Source organism: Madurella fahalii (assembly GCF_045866475.1).
Source record: "Madurella fahalii IFM 68171 DNA, scaffold_1, whole genome shotgun sequence".
Lineage (NCBI taxonomy): Eukaryota > Fungi > Ascomycota > Sordariomycetes > Sordariales > Madurella > Madurella fahalii.
In genome coordinates, this window is record NW_027263971.1 from 1,281,425 (window position 1) to 1,303,328 (window position 21,904).

The 21,904-nt window shown below is 56.7% G+C and overlaps 7 protein-coding genes across 7 annotated transcripts; 3 read left to right on the plus strand and 4 right to left on the minus strand.

The window, feature by feature from the left end:
- Positions 1 to 532: 532 nt before the first annotated feature.
- Positions 533 to 1,863, minus strand: MFIFM68171_00396 (COP9 signalosome complex subunit 7a; the record flags this gene model as incomplete). Its single annotated transcript, XM_071055818.1, has 2 exons — positions 533 to 1,741; positions 1,831 to 1,863. The coding sequence occupies 2 exons, from the start codon at positions 1,861 to 1,863 to the stop codon at positions 533 to 535; spliced, it is 1,242 nt and encodes a 413-aa protein (XP_070911919.1).
- A 1,670-nt stretch (positions 1,864 to 3,533) lies between these two features.
- Positions 3,534 to 7,121, plus strand: CCC2_1 (Cu(2+)-transporting P-type ATPase; the record flags this gene model as incomplete). Its single annotated transcript, XM_071055819.1, has 2 exons — positions 3,534 to 3,634; positions 3,686 to 7,121. 2 exons carry the CDS (start codon positions 3,534 to 3,536, stop codon positions 7,119 to 7,121), a joined length of 3,537 nt encoding a protein of 1,178 aa, XP_070911920.1.
- Positions 7,122 to 7,899: 778 nt separating this feature from the next.
- On the minus strand, positions 7,900 to 8,344 carry MFIFM68171_00398 (Huntingtin-interacting protein K; the record flags this gene model as incomplete). The annotated part of the gene is made up of 2 exons (XM_071055820.1): positions 7,900 to 8,004; positions 8,075 to 8,344. 2 exons carry the CDS (start codon positions 8,342 to 8,344, stop codon positions 7,900 to 7,902), a joined length of 375 nt encoding a protein of 124 aa, XP_070911921.1.
- A 451-nt stretch (positions 8,345 to 8,795) lies between these two features.
- Positions 8,796 to 10,277, plus strand: ARO8_1 (Aromatic/aminoadipate aminotransferase 1; the record flags this gene model as incomplete). Its single annotated transcript, XM_071055821.1, has 2 exons — positions 8,796 to 9,298; positions 9,350 to 10,277. The coding sequence occupies 2 exons, from the start codon at positions 8,796 to 8,798 to the stop codon at positions 10,275 to 10,277; spliced, it is 1,431 nt and encodes a 476-aa protein (XP_070911922.1).
- A 357-nt stretch (positions 10,278 to 10,634) lies between these two features.
- Positions 10,635 to 11,900, minus strand: MFIFM68171_00400 (uncharacterized protein; the record flags this gene model as incomplete). Its single annotated transcript, XM_071055822.1, has 3 exons — positions 10,635 to 11,024; positions 11,126 to 11,467; positions 11,643 to 11,900. 3 exons carry the CDS (start codon positions 11,898 to 11,900, stop codon positions 10,635 to 10,637), a joined length of 990 nt encoding a protein of 329 aa, XP_070911923.1.
- Positions 11,901 to 12,913: 1,013 nt separating this feature from the next.
- Positions 12,914 to 18,229, minus strand: MFIFM68171_00401 (uncharacterized protein; the record flags this gene model as incomplete). Its single annotated transcript, XM_071055823.1, has 2 exons — positions 12,914 to 15,226; positions 15,272 to 18,229. 2 exons carry the CDS (start codon positions 18,227 to 18,229, stop codon positions 12,914 to 12,916), a joined length of 5,271 nt encoding a protein of 1,756 aa, XP_070911924.1.
- Positions 18,230 to 19,309: 1,080 nt separating this feature from the next.
- On the plus strand, positions 19,310 to 21,059 carry MFIFM68171_00402 (uncharacterized protein; the record flags this gene model as incomplete). The annotated part of the gene is made up of 5 exons (XM_071055824.1): positions 19,310 to 19,349; positions 19,402 to 19,476; positions 19,534 to 19,610; positions 19,664 to 20,859; positions 20,939 to 21,059. 5 exons carry the CDS (start codon positions 19,310 to 19,312, stop codon positions 21,057 to 21,059), a joined length of 1,509 nt encoding a protein of 502 aa, XP_070911925.1.
- Between the last annotated feature and the right edge of the window lie 845 nt (positions 21,060 to 21,904).

Genomic DNA, 21,904 nt, shown 5'->3' on the forward strand with positions numbered 1-21,904 from the left:
TTACTGACTTCTTTCTTCTATCACGACCGTTATGAGATTTGAAATCCTTTCCCGCACTCTTGAATGGGCCGAAGGGGTTTATTCTGGGATTCGCATAATTACAGGAAAGGGACTTAGAGATGCTAAGGTAAGGAGGGAGGGCGAGGGCTTATTGGGTGTTCAGGATACCAGTGTGTTTTCTCATTTTATTCCACTTTTCTTTTTTTTTCGTGGAATACTCGGGCGTTGTTTTTGTCGAGGCAGAGAACCCCTGTTGCTGGACGTTTTGATTTTATTCTATGGCATTTTGCTCTTTCGTTGCGGAGCGATGTCATTGATGTACATGTACCATAATTACCAACCCTCGTCGAGAACGGGATCAACCGTTCCGCGTGGTTTTGCTAACAAGAGCTCATTGCACTGGCTTTTAACCAGCTCCACTGCGTGAATAAAAGCCGTTAGTATCGTATGCATGCACGCTGTGTGACATCCATCGTAAAACCTCCTTCGCCATGCCCTTAAGGCATCCCCTTATCCTTCTCCGACCAGGGGATTACTCCTGTAATTTCCTCTTTTTGCCATCCGTATCTTCATCATCATCCATATCCATTGCGCCCTCGTCCGCGTTGCCTCCCTCCGCCAATCCAGTGATCTGCTCGCTACCCCGCTTAGAACTACTAGCCGACGCCGGCTTCCCAAGCGGCGAAGCCGCTCCCGAGCCACTGGTAGTGCCTATGCCACTGCTGCCTTGGCTGCCGCCGCTGGTGATGGATTGTGGGGAGAGGAAACTGCTGCCGCCGCCAACCGTCAGCATGCTGTTTATCATCATGGTGGACTTGGTGTTGCTGCCACTACCGCCGCCGCTACCGCCAATATCGGTGCCGCTAGTGCCCGCCTCGTTGTTGGTACTGGTGGGGGGTTGATTATAAATAAGAGTGTGGTAACGGAGCGACGACGACGAGGGCAGCGACGCCGTCGGAGGGTTTGACACGGCCGCGCTCACGGTGGCAGCAGCAGCAGCAGCATTGTTGGGGGATGCAGAAGAGGCAAACGCAGATGATGTGGAGGAGGAAGGAGCCATCATCCCACCATTTTGCTCGGTCTCGATGAGTCGGTTCGTCTCGGTCGCCCGCGCGGCTTCCTGTGCGGCGCGCCGGTCGGCCTCGGCGCGGAGCTGTATCATTTGGGACGAGAGGGACTGGAGGGTGGCTTCGCATCTTCCGGCCCAGGCTTCGAGGCTAGAGAGGAGGCCGTCGATGGCCGTGGGCGCCAGGTCCCGAAGCGGGGAGACGCTGTTGATTTGTACGAGGGAGTCTTTTGGGTTGAGTTGGGCTTTGAGCAGGCCTGCGTAGATGGCGCTGATGACGAGTTCCTCGAGAGACTGCCGGGTCGGCAGGTCGAGGGCTTTTTGGAGGGAGGCATAACCGAGGGGAGGGGAGGGGGAAGGGCTGTCGTTGTTGACGGTGTTGGTACTGTCTCTTCTGGCGAGAGTCAGGAGGGACAGCTGGCGGAGTTTGAGACGCTGCGAGTCGTTGAGCTCGGGAAGGCCACCGGTGGAGGTGTACGAAGAGTAGGTGCCGTAGCTGAAGATTTGGAGAAGCTTCAGGTACGGCGCGAACTCATCGGACGAGGCGAGAGCCTGGATCTGTGGCGTCTGAAGTAACTCGGTGAAAATGTACGTGTTCGGCGCCGAAGTCGCGCGCACAATGAGGTCAGCTGCCGCCCGCGGAGACGTGGCCGATTTAGTGAGCGCTAGAAATGGCTTGAGGTGACATTAGCAGGAGAGTTGTAGCTCTTGAGCTCCGCCTTGCTCAACGAAAGTAGCGGGGAAATTGGCGGTTGACCACTAACCTCGAGGGCATTCAGAGCCTTCACTTGTTCCATATTGCTGAAGCTGGGATACTAACGTTCCCGACGCTACAGTATGCCCGCGAAATCGCAGAAAGTCAGGATTATTAGCGAAGCTGCTGCGACAACGACCTAGATCTGGCTGTGGTGGTTGTGTGGTTGTCCGCAGCCTTGTTGGTGGGGCTGTCAAGCTTGGGGTAAGGCTGGCCTAGGCTCGCTGTTCGGACCTGGCTTAGAGATGGCAGCCACGCGCAAAATCCTTGTCACCGTGTCCCACACCGCCCAACGTGGCTGCACGGTCATCGGCGCTGCATAATCATCGTGTGGATTGCATGGTCATCGTCTGGATTCCAGGTCCTCCTGGTCTCTGCTGGCTGGACGCCTCGAGTAGTCGACTGCCTCTCGGTTCGACCCTCGTCTCCTTTACTCGACTCGCTTGCTTCAGGTTTGTTTGACCATCAACTGGCCCCTCCTTGGCCGACGAAACACTCTGCTTTGCAGGGATCCGCACAGGGTCTGAGATTCTTAATCGGCAGCGGTCGCCTGCTTGACGTACGCTAGCGTGGCTACTTGGAAGAGGACAGGGTAATCTGCGACGGCGCTTGTGGGAGCACACAGTGCGTCTTCCATCAGTGCAAGCATCCTGCCTCCGGCTGCAGAGGTGTGCCAATATTTTCACGGGACAGCGAGAGCCAAGCCCGTGTAGCATGCAATTCACAGCACTATTGGTTTTGATTGCCATAAGAAGACTGAGCTTGCGTGTGACCTCGGGAATTTACAAGGATAAATTACTCGAGGAAACTCACGTCGGCAGTGGCTGCTGATGGCCACTCGGTGTAAAAACACTCGACCTTGTCAGTGACACAGGGAGGCCCGCTAGGATGGTCACCCATTTCTAGTGACTCTCAACCCCAGATGATTTGACGGAATGCTGGGATCGAGCATGGGATAACACAGCGGACGTTGTGTGTGGTACACATCGCGATTCTGTGTACTACGTATGCCGATAGTCTAGCCAAGCTTCTGGAAAAGGAATGCCCCCCCGGTGGTGCGGAGGATGCAGGAACCGGCACAGCCCCGACACTAGCAGCGGTTGGCACGATGTTCACGATGAGCAACTTTAATTCTTCAGCAGATCGCAGGGCCTCGTTGGACATTTGCAAGCATCAAGTAGAATAGTCTAGGAGGTCGTGGAGTGATGAAGGTGAACGCGCAGTACGGCAACACAGACGAGAATGCTCCGAGTTGTCGGCAATTAACAGCCCACAGTATAACACACTGTATCCCACTTCCAGACAGGGGCTTTGATGGGATCTAACCGGGGCACCGCTGACAAACTCGGATCCGCCGCTCCCGCAGCTGCAAAGATGTGGCTTCTTTTTTGACCTTCCGTTTTGTATCATACATAAGCGGAATGCCACCGCGGGGAGGTGGCCTGTCCTTTATCTTTGATTGGTACTGAATTGACTCACGCCAGCGACCATCGCAATCCTATCACAAATGTTATAGCACCGGGTTCAACCGCGACCGCAAACTCGCACCTCTATCCATCGAGCGATCTCGACTTCCCCCCCCCCCCCCCCCCCAGAGTCGCAAGAATCCATCCGCCGCGCTAGGGTCGCTGCGGGCTGCTCGGTTCGAGCTTGGGTTGTGGAAGGGAACGAAGCAAGGACGTGCCATACCCTGGGAGCCCAGACGCCTGCGATATGGCTCCATCATACGTCAAAGTCCCTTCCAGGGACAAAGAATCGCTGGCGGCGCCAACGGCGCACATGGTTACCACGACGCTCAAGGTGGAGGGGATGACGTGAGTTCGTTTGCTCATGCGTTCTGATTCGGCTTTCTAACGTTCGGCAAGTTGTGGCGCATGCACTTCGTCGGTTGAAGCGGGCTTCAAAGGCGTCGATGGCGTCGGCAGCGTCTCCGTCAGCCTGGTCATGGAGCGAGCCGTGGTGATGCACGATCCGCAACGGATATCCGCCGATAGAATACGAGAGATTATCGAGGACCGCGGATTCGACGCTGAGGTCTTATCGACGGACCTACCTTCGCCTGTTGCTCCCCGCGCATCGTTTGGCGCATTCTCGGCGGACGATGGCCCGCGGATGATGGTCACAACGGTGGCAATAACAGGCATGACCTGCGGCGCCTGCACCTCGGCAATAGAAGGCGGGTTCAAAGATGTTTCTGGTGTGAAACACTTTAGCATATCGCTGTTGTCGGAAAGAGCTGTTATTGAGCACGACCCAGCCCTCCTCACCGCCAAGGCGATTTGCGAGATAATCGAGGATCGAGGGTTTGATGCCGAGATTGCCGACAGCAATGAGAAACAACCGGAGTCACAATCAGCCTCGGAAGGCGCAAGAACCGCTGTTTCGACCGCGACTACAACCGTTGCGATAGACGGAATGACATGCGGAGCATGCACTTCGGCTGTCGAGGAGGGGTTCAAGGATATCAGCGGCGTCCTGCGCTTCAATATCAGCTTGCTCGCGGAACGGGCGGTCATCACACACGATCCGGCAAAACTCCCCGCGAACAAAATCGCCGAAATAATAGAGGATCGAGGGTTCGGTGCCAAGATTCTCTCGACGATTTTCGATTCTCTGGACCATACTAGTGGTACCTCAACGGCGCAATTCAAGATCTATGGAGATCTCGATGCTGCCACTGCGACGGCGCTCGAGGAGAATTTGACAGCGCTTCCAGGCGTCAACAGCGCAAAGATCGCCCTAGGCACGTCTCGGCTAACTATCGTTCATCTGCCCAACGTGACAGGGTTGCGAGCCATCGTGGAAGCCGTCGAAAACGTCGGTCTCAATGCCCTAGTCGCTGACAATGATGACAACAACGCTCAACTCGAATCTCTCTCAAAAACACGGGAAATTAGCGAATGGAAGACGGCGTTCAGAATTTCGCTATCTTTTGCCGTTCCGGTGTTCGCCATCAGCATGTTGATTCCCATGTTCCTGCCGGCGTTGGACTTTGGCTCAATTAGAATCCTCCCTGGTTTATATGTTGGCGACGTGGTCTGCTTGGTGCTCACGATACCCGTACAGTTCGGCATTGGAAGGCGGTTTTACAGGTCGGCATGGAAATCGATCAAGCATGGTTCACCGACCATGGATGTGCTAGTCGTTCTCGGTACATCCTGCGCATTCTTCTTCAGCGTCATGGCCATGCTCGTCTCGCTTCTATTCCCCCCTCACACAAGACCGAGCACCATCTTCGACACAAGCACGATGCTTATCACGTTCATCACACTCGGCCGTTTCCTGGAGAATCGTGCAAAGGGCCAGACGTCCAAAGCACTCTCCCGGCTCATGTCCCTTGCACCGTCAATGGCGACCATCTACGCGGACCCCATCGCTGCCGAGAAGGCCGCAGAGGGGTGGGATAAGGACACCAAAGCTGAAGAGTCAGACCAGCCCGTGGACGGCAATGCCGCCGAAGAGAGAGTCATCCCTACGGAGCTCATTCAGGTGGGCGACATTGTTATCCTTCGGCCAGGCGATAAGATCCCGGCAGATGGTGTACTAGTCAGGGGAGAAACCTACGTGGATGAGAGCATGGTTACCGGCGAAGCTATGCCGGTGCAGAAGAAGCAGGGGAGCATCTTGATTGGCGGCACTGTCAACGCCCATGGTCGTGTCGACTTCCGCGTTACCCGAGCCGGCCGCGACACCCAGCTCAGCCAGATTGTGAAACTTGTGCAGGACGCACAGACAAACCGCGCTCCCATCCAGCGCCTGGCCGATATTCTCGCGGGCTACTTCGTCCCAACGATCCTGGTTCTTGGCCTGGCGACCTTCCTCGTTTGGATGGTCCTGAGCCATGTTTTGTCTCAGCCTCCGAGAATCTTCCTCGAGGAAACGAGCGGCGGCAAAATCATGGTGTGCGTCAAGCTCTGCATATCTGTCATCGTCTTTGCGTGCCCCTGCGCCCTCGGCCTTGCCACTCCCACAGCCGTCATGGTCGGGACCGGCGTCGGTGCGGAGAACGGCATTCTCGTTAAGGGTGGTGCAGCCCTAGAGACGACGACCAAGATCACGCAGGTGGTGCTTGACAAGACGGGTACCATCACGTATGGCAAGATGAGCGTGGCCAAGGCAAACATCGATTCTGCGTGGACGGATAAAGACTGGCGCCGGCGGTTGTGGTGGACCATCGTCGGCCTGGCCGAGATGGGCAGCGAGCACCCCGTCGGCAAAGCTGTCCTCGGCGCCGCCCGGGCGGAGCTTGGCCTAAGCCCCGAGGGGACCATTGAGGGCAGCATCGGCGACTTCACCGCTGTCGTCGGTAAGGGCATCAGCGCGTACGTCGAGCCAGCCACCGCCGGCGAAAGAGCGCGGTACAAGGTGCTCGTCGGTAACGTGCGGTTCCTCCGTGAGCACGACGTCATAGTCCCCGAATCGGCCGTCGCCGCCTCGGAACAGATCAACGCCGCCGCCGCCACAGCCCGCAACTCTAAGCCCAACGCCGGCACAACAAGTATCTTCATCGCCATCAACGGCACCTACTCCGGCCACCTCTGCCTCTCGGACACGATCAAGGAGGGCGCCGCGGCCGCCATCACAGTGCTCCACCGTATGGGCGTCAAGACAGCCATGGTAACGGGCGACCAGCGGAGCACCGCGCTCGCGGTCGCGGCGGCGGTCGGCATCGACGCCGACGACGTGTACGCGGGCGTCTCCCCGGACCAGAAGCAGGCCATCATCCGCAGGCTGCAGGACGCGTCGCCCAAGGCCGTGGTCGCCATGGTCGGCGACGGGATCAACGACTCGCCCGCCCTGGCCACGGCCGACGTGGGCATCGCCATGTCCTCGGGCACCGACGTCGCCATGGAGGCCGCCGACGTGGTCCTCATGCGGCCCGACCACCTCATGGACGTCCCCGCCGCGCTCCACCTCGCCCGGACCATCTTCAGGCGCATCAAGATGAACATGGCGTGGGCGTGCATGTACAATGTCATCGGGCTGCCCTTCGCCATGGGCTTCTTCCTGCCGCTCGGGTGGCACTTGCACCCGATGGGGGCGGGCGCGGCCATGGCGTCGAGTAGCGTCAGCGTGGTGGTGAGCAGCTTGTTTCTGAAGCTTTGGAAGAGGCCTAGGTGGATGGACGAGGCAAGTTACGATTCCAAGGGGAGGGCGATCACGAGGAGAGGGGCCGGATGGGGGTTGGTGGGCGGCGTCAAGGAGTTGGGTGAGAGGGTGGTGGGAGTGTTCGGGGCCAGGAAGAAGGATGAGGGCTATGTGCCGCTTGCGACGCTTGATGGGCCGGAGCAGGTTGTTTGAGGGATGTCTAGAACCAGGGTGCGGATTCCGTCTGTTTGTGTTTGTAAGGGATTGGACGGCGTTGGAAGTAGCCATTTAGCGCGGCGAATGTTCTGGGGGACCGGGGGGGTTTCGCGTGTTTTCTATCTCTTGGGGATTTGTGACGAATACAGAAAGTGAGTTTCTTCTGCAACGCGATATTCCTGCGTTGGGTAATCCGGTGAAGTACCCTGAGCTCTTGTGCTTTTGACAAGCTTACCTCACGCCAGGTACTGCGTGTAAAGCAAATTCACTTTCAGTTACGTTGCACGTCTCCACACATACATACCTCTTGGGGATACCGTATCATCATTGGAATTCCGCTCAGCATGTTTGTTTCTTTATGTTGTTCGCGGCAACGACCAGTGAGTTCTTGCGAGATGGTGATGTCTGCCGGGTTGCAGTAAACATTGTTCTATTGGTCGGTTGTGTACGGGTTCCCCGCCGTTTCTACAATGCATCGGAGAACGCCATACGCCCACCTACTTAGCACCGAGACGGAGTCGCTGGGAATACGTGATCTTCGTCTCGCTAGACCATCCCGAAGGCACGCTTCGTGTAAATTCGAGTCCACCAACGTGTATGGGCCACCGCATAGCTTTTGACATGTTCTGGGTAGGCATACTCTCGTGAGACTGTTTGCGTCGCCTGTAAATTTCGGGCAGTTGAATTGCCGTACGGTATACCCTCAGATGGTTATCATCCCACGGGTGTTTCCATCCAGGCAACCGGGTACCTTGTACTCCTAGGGCGGGGTGGTTTAAAAGCCGGGCTGCAGATAGGCTCTCATGGCTTGCACGGCGTTCCCGTCATGTGCCTTAAGCAACTCGGTAGCCTTGGGCTTGGACAGCTCGAGCTCTTCGACCTGTACAGTAATGTCCTGTTAGAAGCCCGCCCCTTGGCTTGTATTCGTAGCACCCGGCCGGGACACTCACGAGCAAGTTCACATCGGCCGCGTCAACCTTGACCTTCTTCGTCTCCTTCTTGTCGGCCCCGCCGCTCAGTGCGCTCATGGCATTCTTGACGGCCTCTTGGTCGACCTCACGGGCCGGGACGGCCTCGTCGTCGCCGTGTGTGTCGAGCTTCGAGAGCGCGGCCGCTGCCTTGCGGTCCTCAGCCGACTTGGCGGTGTGCTGGACCTCGTCCTCGACATCACCCGAGGTGGCGCCCTCGACGATGTCGGCTGGTTGTCTGTCTTCGGCCATGGCGTGGGTTTGCTGGGCGAAGGAAAGGGGAAGTACCTGAGGTGGACCCTTGGCTGCGGGCTGAGTGAGGAACAGCAAACGTCAAAAATTGGTTTCTGGATCAAGGTGGGGGAGGGGTAATCCGGGCATGAGGCTAGCCCGGAACAGGTTAGATCGTGACGCGTGCTACTTCGGATGTCACGGGGAGCCTTTCAATTGGTCAATTCAAGCTTCTTTCATTCTTCTCGACCGTGGGCTTGACTCACGAAGTCGCAATGGAGGAGTGGAAGTCTGACTGCCTTCCTCTTCGGCTTCATAAGCCTAGCTGACGGGGAAGAGAGTGTATATATGAAGCTCGGCGTTCCGTGGTACCCGTCCTAATTTCGCTCGCCCGAGTCCGCCATCACAACATTCAGCGGGGCGAACTTGAAAGCATTCTCTAGAAAACATTCGTCAAGATCTTAAAAACACTATGAGTGGATCAGCAACCACGCCGACCGCCGTCGCCAACGGGCAGCTACCCGAGTGGACGCCGGACTCGTGGCGGTCCAAGCCCATCAAGCAGTGCCCAGAGTACCCAGACAAGGCGGCTCTTACCACGTCGCTGTCGGAACTCAAACGGCTGCCGCCCATCGTCCACCCCCGCGAGATTGTCCGGCTCAAGCAGCACCTTCGCGACGTCGCCCGCGGCGAGGCCTTCCTGCTCCAAGGCGGCGACTGCGCCGAGCTCTTTGACTACTGTGAGCAGAATGCCATCGAGTCTAAGATCAAGCTGCTCCTCCAGATGAGTCTGGTGCTCATCTGGGGTGCCGACAAGCGCGTTGTGCGCATCGGCCGCATGGCTGGCCAGTACGCCAAGCCGCGCTCCAGCCCCATGGAGACTGTCAATGGCCGCCAGGTGCCGTCTTTCAGGGGCGACATCCTGAATGGCTTCCACCCCGACGAGAGAGAGTTGGATCCTGGCCGGCTGGTCAGGTTTGTACTCGACGCCCGTTAACGAGACGTTCCCTCACTGACCGTCGGCAGGGCATACCACCACTCCTCGGCCACCTTGAACTACATCAGGGCCGCCATCTCGTCAGGGATTGCCGATCTGCACCGGCCGCTTGATTGGGGTCTCGGCCATGTACGCGACCCGACGCTCAAGGCCAAGTATCAAGAGGCCGTCAACTTCCTCACCGACATGCTGCGTTTCATGCACACCATCGGCGCCGACAAGAATGAGAAGCTGGACACCGTCGACCTGTTCACGAGCCACGAGGGCCTGCTTCTCGAGTACGAAGAGAGCCTGACCCGGCTCCTCGATGACCCGTCCTCGCCGTCGCCGCACTCTAAGAAAGAATACTACAACACGTCGGCTCACTTCCTCTGGATAGGCGACCGCACGCGCCAACTGGATCACGCCCACGTTGAGTTCTTCCGGGGCATCGCCAATCCCCTGGGCGTTAAGGTCGGCCCGACGACCCCGGCCTCGGACCTCCTCGCCCTGCTGCGCACGCTCAACCCGTCGCGGGAGCCGGGCAAGATCACGCTCATCACTCGCTACGGCGCCGACAAGGTGGCCTCGCTGCTGCCGGCGCACATCCGCGCCGTCGAGGACAGCGAGTACGCCCGCACCGTGGTGTGGCAGTGCGACCCGATGCACGGCAACACCCAGTCGGTCAGCGGCGGCATCAAGACGCGCCGCTTCAGCGATATCTTCAGCGAGCTGCAGCAGACGCTACGTATCCACAAGGAGCAAGGGAGCTACCTGGGCGGCGTACACCTCGAGCTGACGGGCGACGCCGTGACCGAGTGTCTCGGCGGAAGCGAGGGGTTGGGCGAAGATGATCTGTCGACTAACTACACCAGTTTCTGCGACCCGCGGCTGAATGAGAAGCAAGCGCTTGAGCTGGCGTTCTTGATTGCCGACCACTACCGGTGTGAGAGGCGAGAGAATGGTGCGTCTGTCTGAGTTGTATCCTGTCTATGGTCTGATTCGGCGCCGCGAGGATCAAGACACAGAAGAAGTGGCATCGGTATGAGATCATGAACATTGGGTTAGCTGGACGGAGGGCTGGGAAATGAGCATCCTGCACATAACGGGTAAATTAAAAACATGCCAATTGGTTCTAGGGGAAAACATGTCTATTGACAGCTTACTTCAACATCTGAGACTCTCCACGTCTTCAAACCCATTTGTGACAAAGAATTGACTAACAAAGGCAGGGCAAAACAGCAGACATATTCAAGCCGCGCCTCTCTCTTAACTCGTTCATCACAAGCTTGCCTTCATATCACCTGTTGCCCCCTCCCCGGAGGCAGCTGACCGTCATTCCGGGACCGTAATCGTAATGGTCTGCGCACCGTCAAATGCATCCCCAGCTTCTACCGACTGCCACGTGCTGACCGAACCGGGCTCGATGCAGAGCATGTTCTTGTACCCGTCGTCAGGCGCAAAGTCGGCCATACCCGCCGCCTTGTCCGCCCAGGGGTTCCACACGACCACGTTGCTGAGGTTGTCCCGTGTGACTGAGAAGACCGTCTTGCCGCTCTCGACAACACTCACGGCATCGCCGGGGCCGCCAACGGGCGTATACACGCGGTCGGTCTCGCCCGTGATAGTCAGACGCCCCTCGGACTGCGTCTTGGTCTTTGCGCCGTCGACCTTGTCGATGTAGGTGGCCTTGTCCAAGCCGGTAACCTCCACCTTGGTGATGTCCTGCAACATATCACGTCAACCAATCGTTTCCAAACTCGCTAGGAAAAAAGAAGCGGGGTTGGAGGAGGGGACAGGTAGAGCGGAACAAAAAGAAACCGCACCTTAACCCTGAGGTAAGTATGCATCAGGACATGACAATCCCACGTCGTGGTATCATCGTTCGTCGCAACAATGCTCGTCGTCAAACTCTCCCTGCTCAACCACACGCTATAAATAAGGTTGAACTTGTACGGCCAGAACTGCTTGGCCTTCTCGTCGAGGCCCTCGGACCCGCTGCTCAGGCCAAAGTCGAGCTTGACGCTCCCGTCGGCGGCCGCCTTGCCGGCGGGCGACTCGGACGTCGACTTGCCGAGGAACTCCCAGCGCGAGGTGCGCGCGAAGCCGTGCTGCGGGAGGCGCGCCGTCTGCGGGTGCGCGTCCGCGCCGGGCGGGGCGCCAAACACCTGTATCATGGACACATCACATTAGCATCAAGAACCGTTCCAAGATCTGCTCCCCCCTTCTCCCCACCTCCCCATTGAACCCAAATCAAACAACGAAACGACAACCACAACAGCAACAGCAACAACAATAATACTGTTGAAAAAAAAAAAAAAAAAAAAAAAAAAAAAGACGTACAGGAAACACCAACGGGATCCCCCCCCTGACGGGCCGGCTCCCGTCCAGCGCGGCCGCCTCGCTCAGCCACAGCTTCTCGTCGCCCCGCGCGTCCTTCCACGAGATGACGGTCGCACCGTACAGCAGCACCACGACGCTCTCCCCCGTGGGCAGCTCGGCCGTCACGCGCGAGTTGTCGTCGGAGAAGCTGACGGTCGGCTGCGGGGGCAGGCCGGGCGTCGCGGACAGCGTGGGGGGTTTGTTGGCGCGTTCGACCATTATTTTTTATTTTATTATTACGGGTGTGCTTTTTGGGTTGCTGAGTTTGAGACGGGGTTGGGGCGGAGTATATGGGAGGTCCGGGTGGGAAGGTCTAGGTGTATTGAGGGTATGAGGTATGAGATATGAGGTGTATGAGGTGTTGTTGTTGGTAGTGAGGCACGGGATGGGATGGCAGGTAGAAGTGTAAGGTGTTGGCTGCACCTAGAGGAACTGCGGGGTTGTTTAGAGTAGCGGCGGGGTGACAGGACACAACAATGTACAGAGGGCAATCAAGACTTTTTAAATGCCAATTGAAAAAAACGGCACTCGTAAATAAATGAGGAGCAGAGAAACCCAGAAAGACCAAGGTGGCAAACAGATTAACAAGGCCGCAGCAACAGCCCACGTTTGATGATCCGGCGTCGACTTTCATGCTTGCCCAGCTCTCAGTCCTTGCGAGGGGCAGCAGCGGGGTAGACGGGACGAAGCGTACTTCGGAAGCAAGTGTAAGACGTGTCGCGGGGCCCCTCTGCCGTGGCCGAGCTCGAGCTGTCAAAGCTGCATAACCTGAAACAGCGTCCAGGGTTGTGTCGCCGCCACCGTTAGCTTCAGGTGTGTGTAATGTACCGAGTACCGTATGCGACCGCATGCGGCCGCTTGGGTTGCGCAACGCCCGACTGGAGTAGAGCTTTGCCAGTGATGACGTCGCCGTTTGTGAGAGCTGAAGGACTGGTGTATCTTCGCCCCTGTCAAAAAGCGGTACAGCACCAAAACTACCAAAACTGCTGGCATTCAGAATACCACATTGATGCCCGCGCCCGCCCCCCCCCCCCTCCCCCTCCAAGTGGGCGGCAGCATCAGGTACCTTCGACTCATCTTTACTACTAGCTTCATCAGTACTTCAAGTTTCCCCGCAGGCTATGCCAATGCTGTTCAATCCACTCCCCAGCCAGTGGTACATGTCCCCAAAGACCATATACAACGCCGTGACCCATGCAAAATAAGAAAAAGAACCTCATAAAACAGTATAACTATGTCCGTCCGCGCCTCTCCGCTTCGTACAGTTCCCTCTTCATATCCATAAACATGTCCTCAATCTGATAGACCTCCTGTCTCGATAGCCGCGCCGACCGCAGCTCGTCGAGTCCACTCCGGAACAGGTCCATGAGTTTCTGCAACCGATTTGGTTCATCTGTGACACCCCCCTCCGCTTCGGCGGCAAGTTCCGCCCGCTTGCTACCCTTCTCTTTATCGATGACGGGCTGATGCGCGTCAACCTGCATCTCCTCCACCGGAGGGCAATGCTCATCAGCAGCAGAAGTCTTGCCATCCTCTCCCCCTAGATGTTGACTATAATAGAAGGATTCCCGCGCAATTTGAGACTGCACTTCCCGGTCGTTTCCTTCGACATCCATGGCCTCTCCCGACTCGGACACTACAGAGTCTTGCGAGCTGACCCACTCTCGCGGGCTGAGGACTCCTACGCTCGACAACTCGACCGAGGAGCTCGGAATGCGCTCCTCGGGGCTCTTCTTGGCTTCTTCCGACATGACGGTCGGCGCTTGCCCAGATGCCTGACCCAGCGCCGTCTGGGTGGCGGGTACCTCACCTACAAGCTCGACCGCGTCCTGCCGCTGCCTCTTCTGTCCGCTAGTCTCATGCGCCTTGGAGGACGCCCTCTTCCGCTTCGGCCGGCCGGCTGGTTTCGATTGGGAGCTCGGTAGGTTCTCCAGCTCATCGGCTGAGGATATCACAGAAGGCGCCGAGTTGGCTCTAGTTCTCCTCGGAACCACAGGGTCTTCGGCCTTTGTCGGACTGTCCCCGACCACGATGCATTCCAGACTGGGTGGCGAGGCCCGCCCTTTGCCATCCGGGGATGCAGAAGATCGGAGGTACTGCAACGGGTTGACCTTCCCGGCGTCCAATTCAACTACTAATCTAAGCAGACTCCTCTCGTCCACATCACTAATGTCGAACGAGGTATGATCCGTGGCCATGACCTGCGCTGGCATGGGTCCCGGGAGCTGGGCCGCTTTAGCGACGCCTTCGGACTGCTTGGGCGTAGGCGGCAGAGGGCTAGTTGGCGCGTCTACGAACACCTCACGGTCAGACTTGGGTGTTGGTGTCTCCTGAGCTTGAGCCAGGGGCCGAGATGATAGCCGGGGAGTCGACGGTCCTTCTTCGACCGGAGGTTTTGATGGTCCCGACGCTGGAGCCATGTCCATGCGATGGACAATCGAGAAGCTATCTTCGATGACCTCATCCGTAGCCGACTGCGGCTCTGCCTCGTTCTTTCCACTGACGTGGTGGCTAGGTAGCTTAGAAGCCTCGGGTAAAGGCATGGTCCTGACATGGTCGGGTTGACTTGTCGGGTCGGCAACGACATCGTGCCGGTTCGGGTTCGGTGAGCCAGAGATCGGCGACGAAGAAAACTGCCATTCTTCAAGGAGACTGTGGCTAGCGGACCTCGATCTTATCTCTGCTGCCAATGGATTTCCTCTTGGCTCTGGCGGTGACGAAGGCGGGTCCGTCATGTCATGGTCTGACATCACCATGGGTTGACCACGACGGGGGGTCGGTGTTGATGAGACATAGTCGTTGAATGCCCCTTCCAGCTCAGGCGTGGCGGCTTGCCGCGACCGAGAATTCACCAAAAACGGTGACGATCGACTCCGCAAATGTCGGTCGGATTCTCTTGATTTAGGCCTCGGGCTTGATTGGATCTCAGGGAAGAGAGCGGCAGTTTCCTGTTGCCGCTCCCGCACCTCCTTTTGCCTCTCGGTCAATACTTGTGATTCGAGGGGGCTGTCTACGCTAGGTGAAGGTTCGATGGCTGCGAACTGGACTTGCGAGTCGTCGTGTTTTAGTCGAGGTGTCCTGACGGGCCGGTTGCTCGCAATTGGTAGGGATGTCTGCTTGTGTCTCGTGCTGGGAACTGCAGGATTGAGAAGGGTAGGCGACTTGACGTGCGACGAGGCCGGGCGAGGCGTCCCTCTCCGGCTGCTGGATCTCGTAGAGGGATATCTCGGCAAACTAAAATCATCAAACGAGTCGACGTACACCGGCTGCTGGCCAGCATGCTCTGAACTTGAAGTTTCCAGTCCCGGCAAGATGATGTCAGCATGGAGCTGCATCTGCACGAGGGCGGCCTTTAGCTGTTCCGGGTAATCCAAGCGCTCCATATTCACGAAGAGTCTGTTCCATAGAGATACGCCGCAGTTGGCAATGGAGCGATGGCACGAGGCAAACGAGGCGCAGAAAAACTGCTCAAGGGACTGGAGCTGCTGCTCGGGGTGGTCAATCCCCGTGACAAGGTGCGAGAGTTTGTCCCAGAGTGATTTCACCTAACCGCGTTAGCTTGATTGGAGTGCGGGAATGGGTTCACTTACTGCAGCAAGAACTGAGGTGGTCTGGCTGCCAAGCAGTCGTTTGCTGTCTTGAAACCAGGGGAGAAACCCGTCTTGCAAGGCTGTCATGGCCCTCAGAAACAGTTGGCGGTTGCACCTGTCGAAGAAGCCAGAAAGCTCATTGAGGAGATGCACGGCCGAATCCGAACCAGCGGGGTCGAAACTGCTGTACGAGTGGTTCAAAGCCTCGTTGACGGCCCGGTAAAGGTTGTCAAACGTGTCGAAGGACGACGAGCGAGAGCCGGCCAGAACTGTGCCCCAAAGCCGTTTCCGAGCAGCATCCACGGCTTGCCTATCGCGTGGCTGCGTCGCGACCGAAACCAACTCGGTCACGTATCGGGCACAGTTGGAGCGGATGTCGACGGGCGTCTGAGGCACGAATTGCTCGAGTAATACCTTGGCTAGTGGTTCGACGACAAGAATGGCTACCCCAGCGTCTCCTGTTTCCTCACGCACCCGCTCAAATAGTGCGTAGAATAGTGACTCCCAATCCTTTCGCGGGAGGTTGGGGGTCGACCTGATCCCGCGCTCGAGAACTCTGACAATGTCACGGTAATTGTGACCGACCGGTGTTTCATATCCAGAGCCGGTCGAATGATGGCTGCTGTGGCTGGGTTCAAGCCAGCCTTGTATATTGCTTGCCACGAGCAACCATAAGCCATACGGCCTCTGTGTATCCATTGGAATGACCGAGAGCAAGTCATGAGCGAGATCCATCTTTGCCCTATCTCCCTTGGACGCGAAAAAGGGGGCAAATACAGCACCAATGAAGTCGGCAAAATCCTTGTCATCTTCAACACCGGGCGGGAGTGTCGAGAGCATCGAGAAGAGCGAGTAAAGAGGGGTTTTGGCAGTTCCCTGATGCTTTCCCGTCTTCTCGGTAAAGGGCAGAAGACCAAGCGAGCTGATCATGACCTCCAAGTACGTCCTGGCAGCAAGGAGAAAGCCGACCGCCTTCGGCTCGCTCTCTTCGCTTCGCAAACCCCGCTTCCAAATCTTTTGCAGAACGTTCAGGGCTTCGCCTACAAACAAGGCGGTATCCTTCGAGACTTTGACCTCCTTTGCGGCTGCCGAAGCGACCGTAGAGACCAATGCCTGCCAGAGATTGTATGCGGGCGTGCTGGTTCCCGCGAGTGCTGTGAAGTCTTGCTCAAGGATGGGCTCAACTACGGTAAACACCCTGCTGGTATTGTGCCTAATCCATTTCGGGTCGATGGCTGGGAGTTCTTCAGGTTTCGCAAGCGGAGTATCCACGATACGGTCGGTTCTCCATCTTCGTGGCGTCGTACAGTTGAAGAGACCCCCAAGGATGACATTAGCCTGGCAAAGATTGTCGTCGGCAGCCTCAGCCTTTGGGTCAAGCATCTTCATCACGACAGGCTTGACGGTGTTGTCCCAGTAGGCGTCCAGGAGCTTTGAATTTGTGGTCGGTTTGAAGGTGTAATAAAACAAGTTGCAAATGCCACCCAAGACCGCCTGTCGCAGATCCTCTGATGTCTTGCCACTCCCTTTCCGCCTCAGCTGGCTTATAAGGGGTGTAGTCAGTGTTGAGAGATTCTTGGCAAATGACCGCTCATCCAGATGGATCAGATAGACGAGACGGCCCCAGGCATGATTGGCAGCAATCTTGGTTGGAAAATCGGCACTATTGAAACAGTTCTGGATGATATGGAGCCAAGGGCCCGCATGCTCCCACTTGTCGAGCGGGACGCGGAGAAGGAGAATGACAACGCTCCAGATTTCTGGAACGATGGCCGATTCGTGCTTGTCCTTGGCCATGGCTTTGAGCTTTTCTTCATAGTATTGGATATACCGCCGGTCCTCGTAGGAGAGATTGAAAACCTCCATGACCTTTCGCGAGAGTTGCTTTTCGTGGCCAACACTAAAGGCCGCTTCCAAGCCCAGCGAGATTGCTGACGACCGGATGTCTGCTAGGTTGCTGAGCATATCCGTGAACATGTCCAGCAGCCAGTCCGAGTGTATGACCATGAGTTGCCTGGATTGCTTGACGAGCTTCCGGTATATGAAGAGGCGAGATAGGACGATGCTTTTCCCCTTCAGGTTCTCCTCAATGTTGTGCAGCGATGAAACCAGCCTCCCCACCCTGTCTGAGGTCATGACTTTGGGCGAGAAGTTTTGCAGAGAGATGACCTGCATGAGGCGGCGGGCGATATCTTTGGTAGTAGATGCATCCTCAAAAGAGCGGATGCAGTGGTCGATTATGAAGACGCCGAAGTCGTTTGAAATGGTTGAGGCGATGGCGGGAAAATGGAGGAAGGTATTGAGGAGGTTCAAGGTGTGGCTGACGAGGGAGGTGTCGAGGGTGCCTTCAGGCGTCTTTGCCACGACGTCTCGCTGCATGAATTGCGTGAAGAGGCTCATCTTCTCCTGCAAGGCCACCCGATCAGGCAGGTTATTGGAAGCTTTCCACGCCCGCGTCAGCATCAGGTAGGCATCCAACTTGGAGTCGCGATCGCCGCCGGCTAGCTGCTGGATTGTGGATTCCAACATTGTGGCTAAATTGGCATTCGGATTCGACGGGTCTGCAGCGGCGCCGTTTATCGAGTCGAGGAGGTTCGGGACGGGGACCGTGACTTTGAGAATCGACTTGACGGGCTTGGATGCGCTCCGCGGCAGCGACACGGGGGTCGGGTTCAGCTTGGCAGGCTCCCCCTCGACATACACGGGCGGGTCCTTGTACTCGGCTTGCGCCGAGAACCCGACCTTCTTCCGGGCCCGGCGCGAGGTCGAATTTGTGGGAAGGGAGGAGGCGGGCGATTGGAATCCGGGTGGAGTGTGCAGGCTCAATCGGGTATCGATGGGGCCCAGAGGATGTTTATTAATCGGAGCTGAAGCCTCATGGTGAGCTTCGCGCGGCGGAGTCGGCGGTCTTGGTGGCAGAGAGCTCAAGACACTGGACAGGATGGCTGGAGATGACATTCTGCCCAGCCGGCCAGCTCGAAGAAGGGAGGCAGACGGACTGCACCCGGAGACAAGCGACCTGTCACCTGGATCGGCAAGCTTGAAGCATTGAAACGGAACCTTCCAAAACGCTTGCAAAAGAAGACTACACAAATATATGAAAAAGCCGAGGAGATAAAAAAAATCAAGAACAGCCGACAACAGAAACCAGAAAAAGAGCGTCGGACAATGGTCTATGTGGTGTCTTGCTGCGATGTGGCCAAGCGGCAGCAGCAGACCTGAATGCGAACGGATGGACAGACGTCGTGCCGCTGGGAGGCCAGGCAATTAAGGATTTTAACGCGGTCGCGCGCCCTGCGTGACCTTTCACACGCGTCGGACCGCGCCTAGCATTTCGTCGGAGGCGTCGGGACCCACACTTCAGCCCCCCTCTTTTCCATCGCCAAGCTTAGCTTGCCCTGTCGATTTCCGGGGTCCCGCAAAGACACCCCACATCCATTCGGCACATCAAAGACGGTTCAGGGAGCGAAGAAGTCTGATACCTGCCTCCTTGAGGTTCAAGACATATCAAACTCTATGCACGTCCTACGTATTCCACGCTGCATCGTAGATTTCAATTAACCGATCTTTGCTGGATGATCATATCGAGCTGAGCTTCCTAGACCGACAGTGTGCCACAAAGAGTGGTACGGTACTGTACCTGGGATAGCACCGAGCTGCCCGTTAACAACAACCTGCGAGCTGGACAGCAGAACTCCACATACGTAACTTGATGTAATGCAAAACGGTTTCTTACGACTGCCCTTTTTTGGAGAAACAAGTCCCAGGCCACCTTCGCGACGCCCGGTCACTGTCCTGTCCCGCTCGCTATCGTCTGAACCTTCGAAGCCTATCGAGCCGCTTCGTCTTTAAAAACATCCAAGGAGTGCGGGCCGCTTAGTATTGCCCCAAAACTCTCAACTCACCATCAACCAACCAAGACACAAGTGAAGCTAACTATCGACAAACTCGCAGCCAATCCCAAAACCTTTCCTCGGCTTGGGGAATACATTTTCCGGTACAGAGTATCGACTCCCTGCAACTTCCAATCTCCCGATCATGCCGCAACTCCTGCAGTCGGGAAGCCTCACGGGGGCTGGTGGGTAGTTATCAAGTATACTATCGAGCCGGAGGCTAACGGAATCGCAAAGCCAAACTGGATGCAGTCACAGAGCTCGTGGACAAACTAGCCGAAGACCTCAAGTCCACCACCCTTCAACCACAAGGTCGGTTTCACCCCTCGCACTGCTCAAGCGGTGGCGCTTGCTAAAGTTATGCTGCAGAGCGTGATGTTGCCCTCGAAGAGCTGAAGGTGTACGGCCGTGATCCCAACAATGCAGACCCTATTTTCACAAAGAAGGTACATCCATCAGGTAGTGCCTTGCACAGTCGCCGACGTCTAACATGTTACAGGGTGTGGAAACCCTTACGAAATATGCCTTCGACAGCCCGTCAGAAACCACATCCCGGAATGCTCTCAGGGTACTTTACAACGCCATGTTACTCAAGCCCGAAGTACGCCAGACCTTTGTCGATCTAGGATATGAAGCCAAGGCATGCAGCAAACTCAAGTCCGACAGCGTAGAGGACGAGTTTTTAGTCTCCAAGATCATCTTTCTCACCACATACGGCACAAACATCAACCTTCCAGGACTGATAGAGCAACATCAGCTAGCCGACTGCATCATTCAGAACCTATCGAGACATGCCGCACGGTTTTCCACAGGCAAAGCAACGACAAACCCCATGGATGACATGGCCCTCTCGGAAACCCTCAGGCTCCTGTTCAACGTCACCCGTTACTGCAGCGACCATATCAGCGCTTTCGACGCAGCGGTCCCGCACATTATAACCATCCTCTACGCCCAACCCCTTCCTTCCCCACAAACCCAGACCCCCCTCGACGCCCCCCTCAGCCCGCTCATCAACGCCCTCATGAACTTAGACCTCACCACCCCAACCGCCCAGGCCGCCCTCTTCCCCACGTCGGATCCCACCTCCACTGCCGCCCGCCTCATCCAACTCCTCGACCTCTCCATGAAAGCCTACACAGACACCAACCTCGACCCAGTCGTCACCCCGCTCGTCTGCGTCCTCTCCTCGATCCACGAACACTCCCCCGCGCCCGCTAGCGACGATAAGAGCGGCGCGGGCACGGCTACGGATTCGGGAAAGGGGGAAGCGAAGCCCAACGTGCGCGCCTTCATCCGCTCCCACCTCCTCCCCACCTCAGCCGACCGGCAGCGCGTCCTCGGGCAGGCCGACACGCTGCCCTCGCGGCTGCTGCGCAACTGGACGAACCCGCTGGCGCCCGAGTTCCGGCGGGCCGTGGCGCACTTTTACTTTGACATGTCCGGGCGGGACGTGGTCCGGTTCATCGAGAACGTCGGGTACGGCTTCGCGAGCGGGTTCCTGTTTGAGAATAAGATTCCTGTCCCCGAGGGGGCGATGGGAGTGAACGAGCAGGAGGGGTCTGCGGGGACGACGCGGCGGCCGGTGAATCCCATCACGGGGCAGTTCTTGAGCGAGGAGAGGTTCCCTGATCTGCCTGAGATGACTGCCGAGGAGAAGGAGAGGGAGGCGGAGAGGCTGTTTGTGCTGTTTGAGAGGTAATTTTTAAATAGTTTTCTTCCCCTTGCTGGCCTGGTTTGTGTCGGTTTTGCTGACGGTGGGCGTGATGGCTACTAGGCTCAAGCAGACGGGCGTCATGTCGGTCCAGAACCCGGTTGAAAAGGCAGTGCAGGAGGGCCGGTTTGAGGAGTTGCCCGATGACGTTGATGAGGATGATCTTGTCGAAGATTTGGATTAGGCAGTGTCGTTGGCAAGACTGTCTTGTGTTGGCGTCCACGATCGACTGGTTGTACTTGGGAACCGGAGCAATGTTGCGCCACATCTACAATCTCTATCTTTCTATTGCAAAACTATTCAAGTTGATATGGAACTAATAGTCGGCTGGTGCAATCTTACTCATCAGTAACCTATCATGTTTCCGAAACAGCTGACGCTAACTGGGGTGGTGGTCCAGCTACCTAAGTAGTACGCTTCACCCCTGGCCTGGCTAAACCTTCGGTTCTGTTTGTCATATATCTCTAGGTGGGGAGCTTCATTCCGCACTGACAACGGATATAAGTCGGTCTCCGAGGGCACCCCATCTCGCTCCGCCCGGCCCTCAAGCGTACCTTAACTACTTAGAAGTGCAATAGGGCCATGGTCAAGGGCGCAACTGTTATGGTGCTGACAGCCTCCAAAGTTATATTTACGCCATGAAGCACAACCCGAACACTACCAGAGATCCTAGATAGGGCGATCAGTCCTACTCTCTTCTGCACCCTCTTCATGGTATAATTTATGCCTGGGGTAAGATATACTCGAGCAGATTGTCTTGTTTGAACTCTTTGTGTCTCGAACCAGCTTCACGGGGAAAATAAGGTAGCTTTTCTCAACCCAATATGCTAATCTAACCTCTGCGATCCACCATCTTAGTCACAGATTGTTCTGTGCACCCATTACTAAGGCTATTGATTGACTAGATGATGACAGCATTATTTCGTATTCGCGCCACTCCCCTTAGCCTAACGATAATATTTTTTGGACGTTTGCCGTAGTAGCAGTCAAGTAATTGATGAGCCCAGCAATTGACATAGTGCGCAGTCT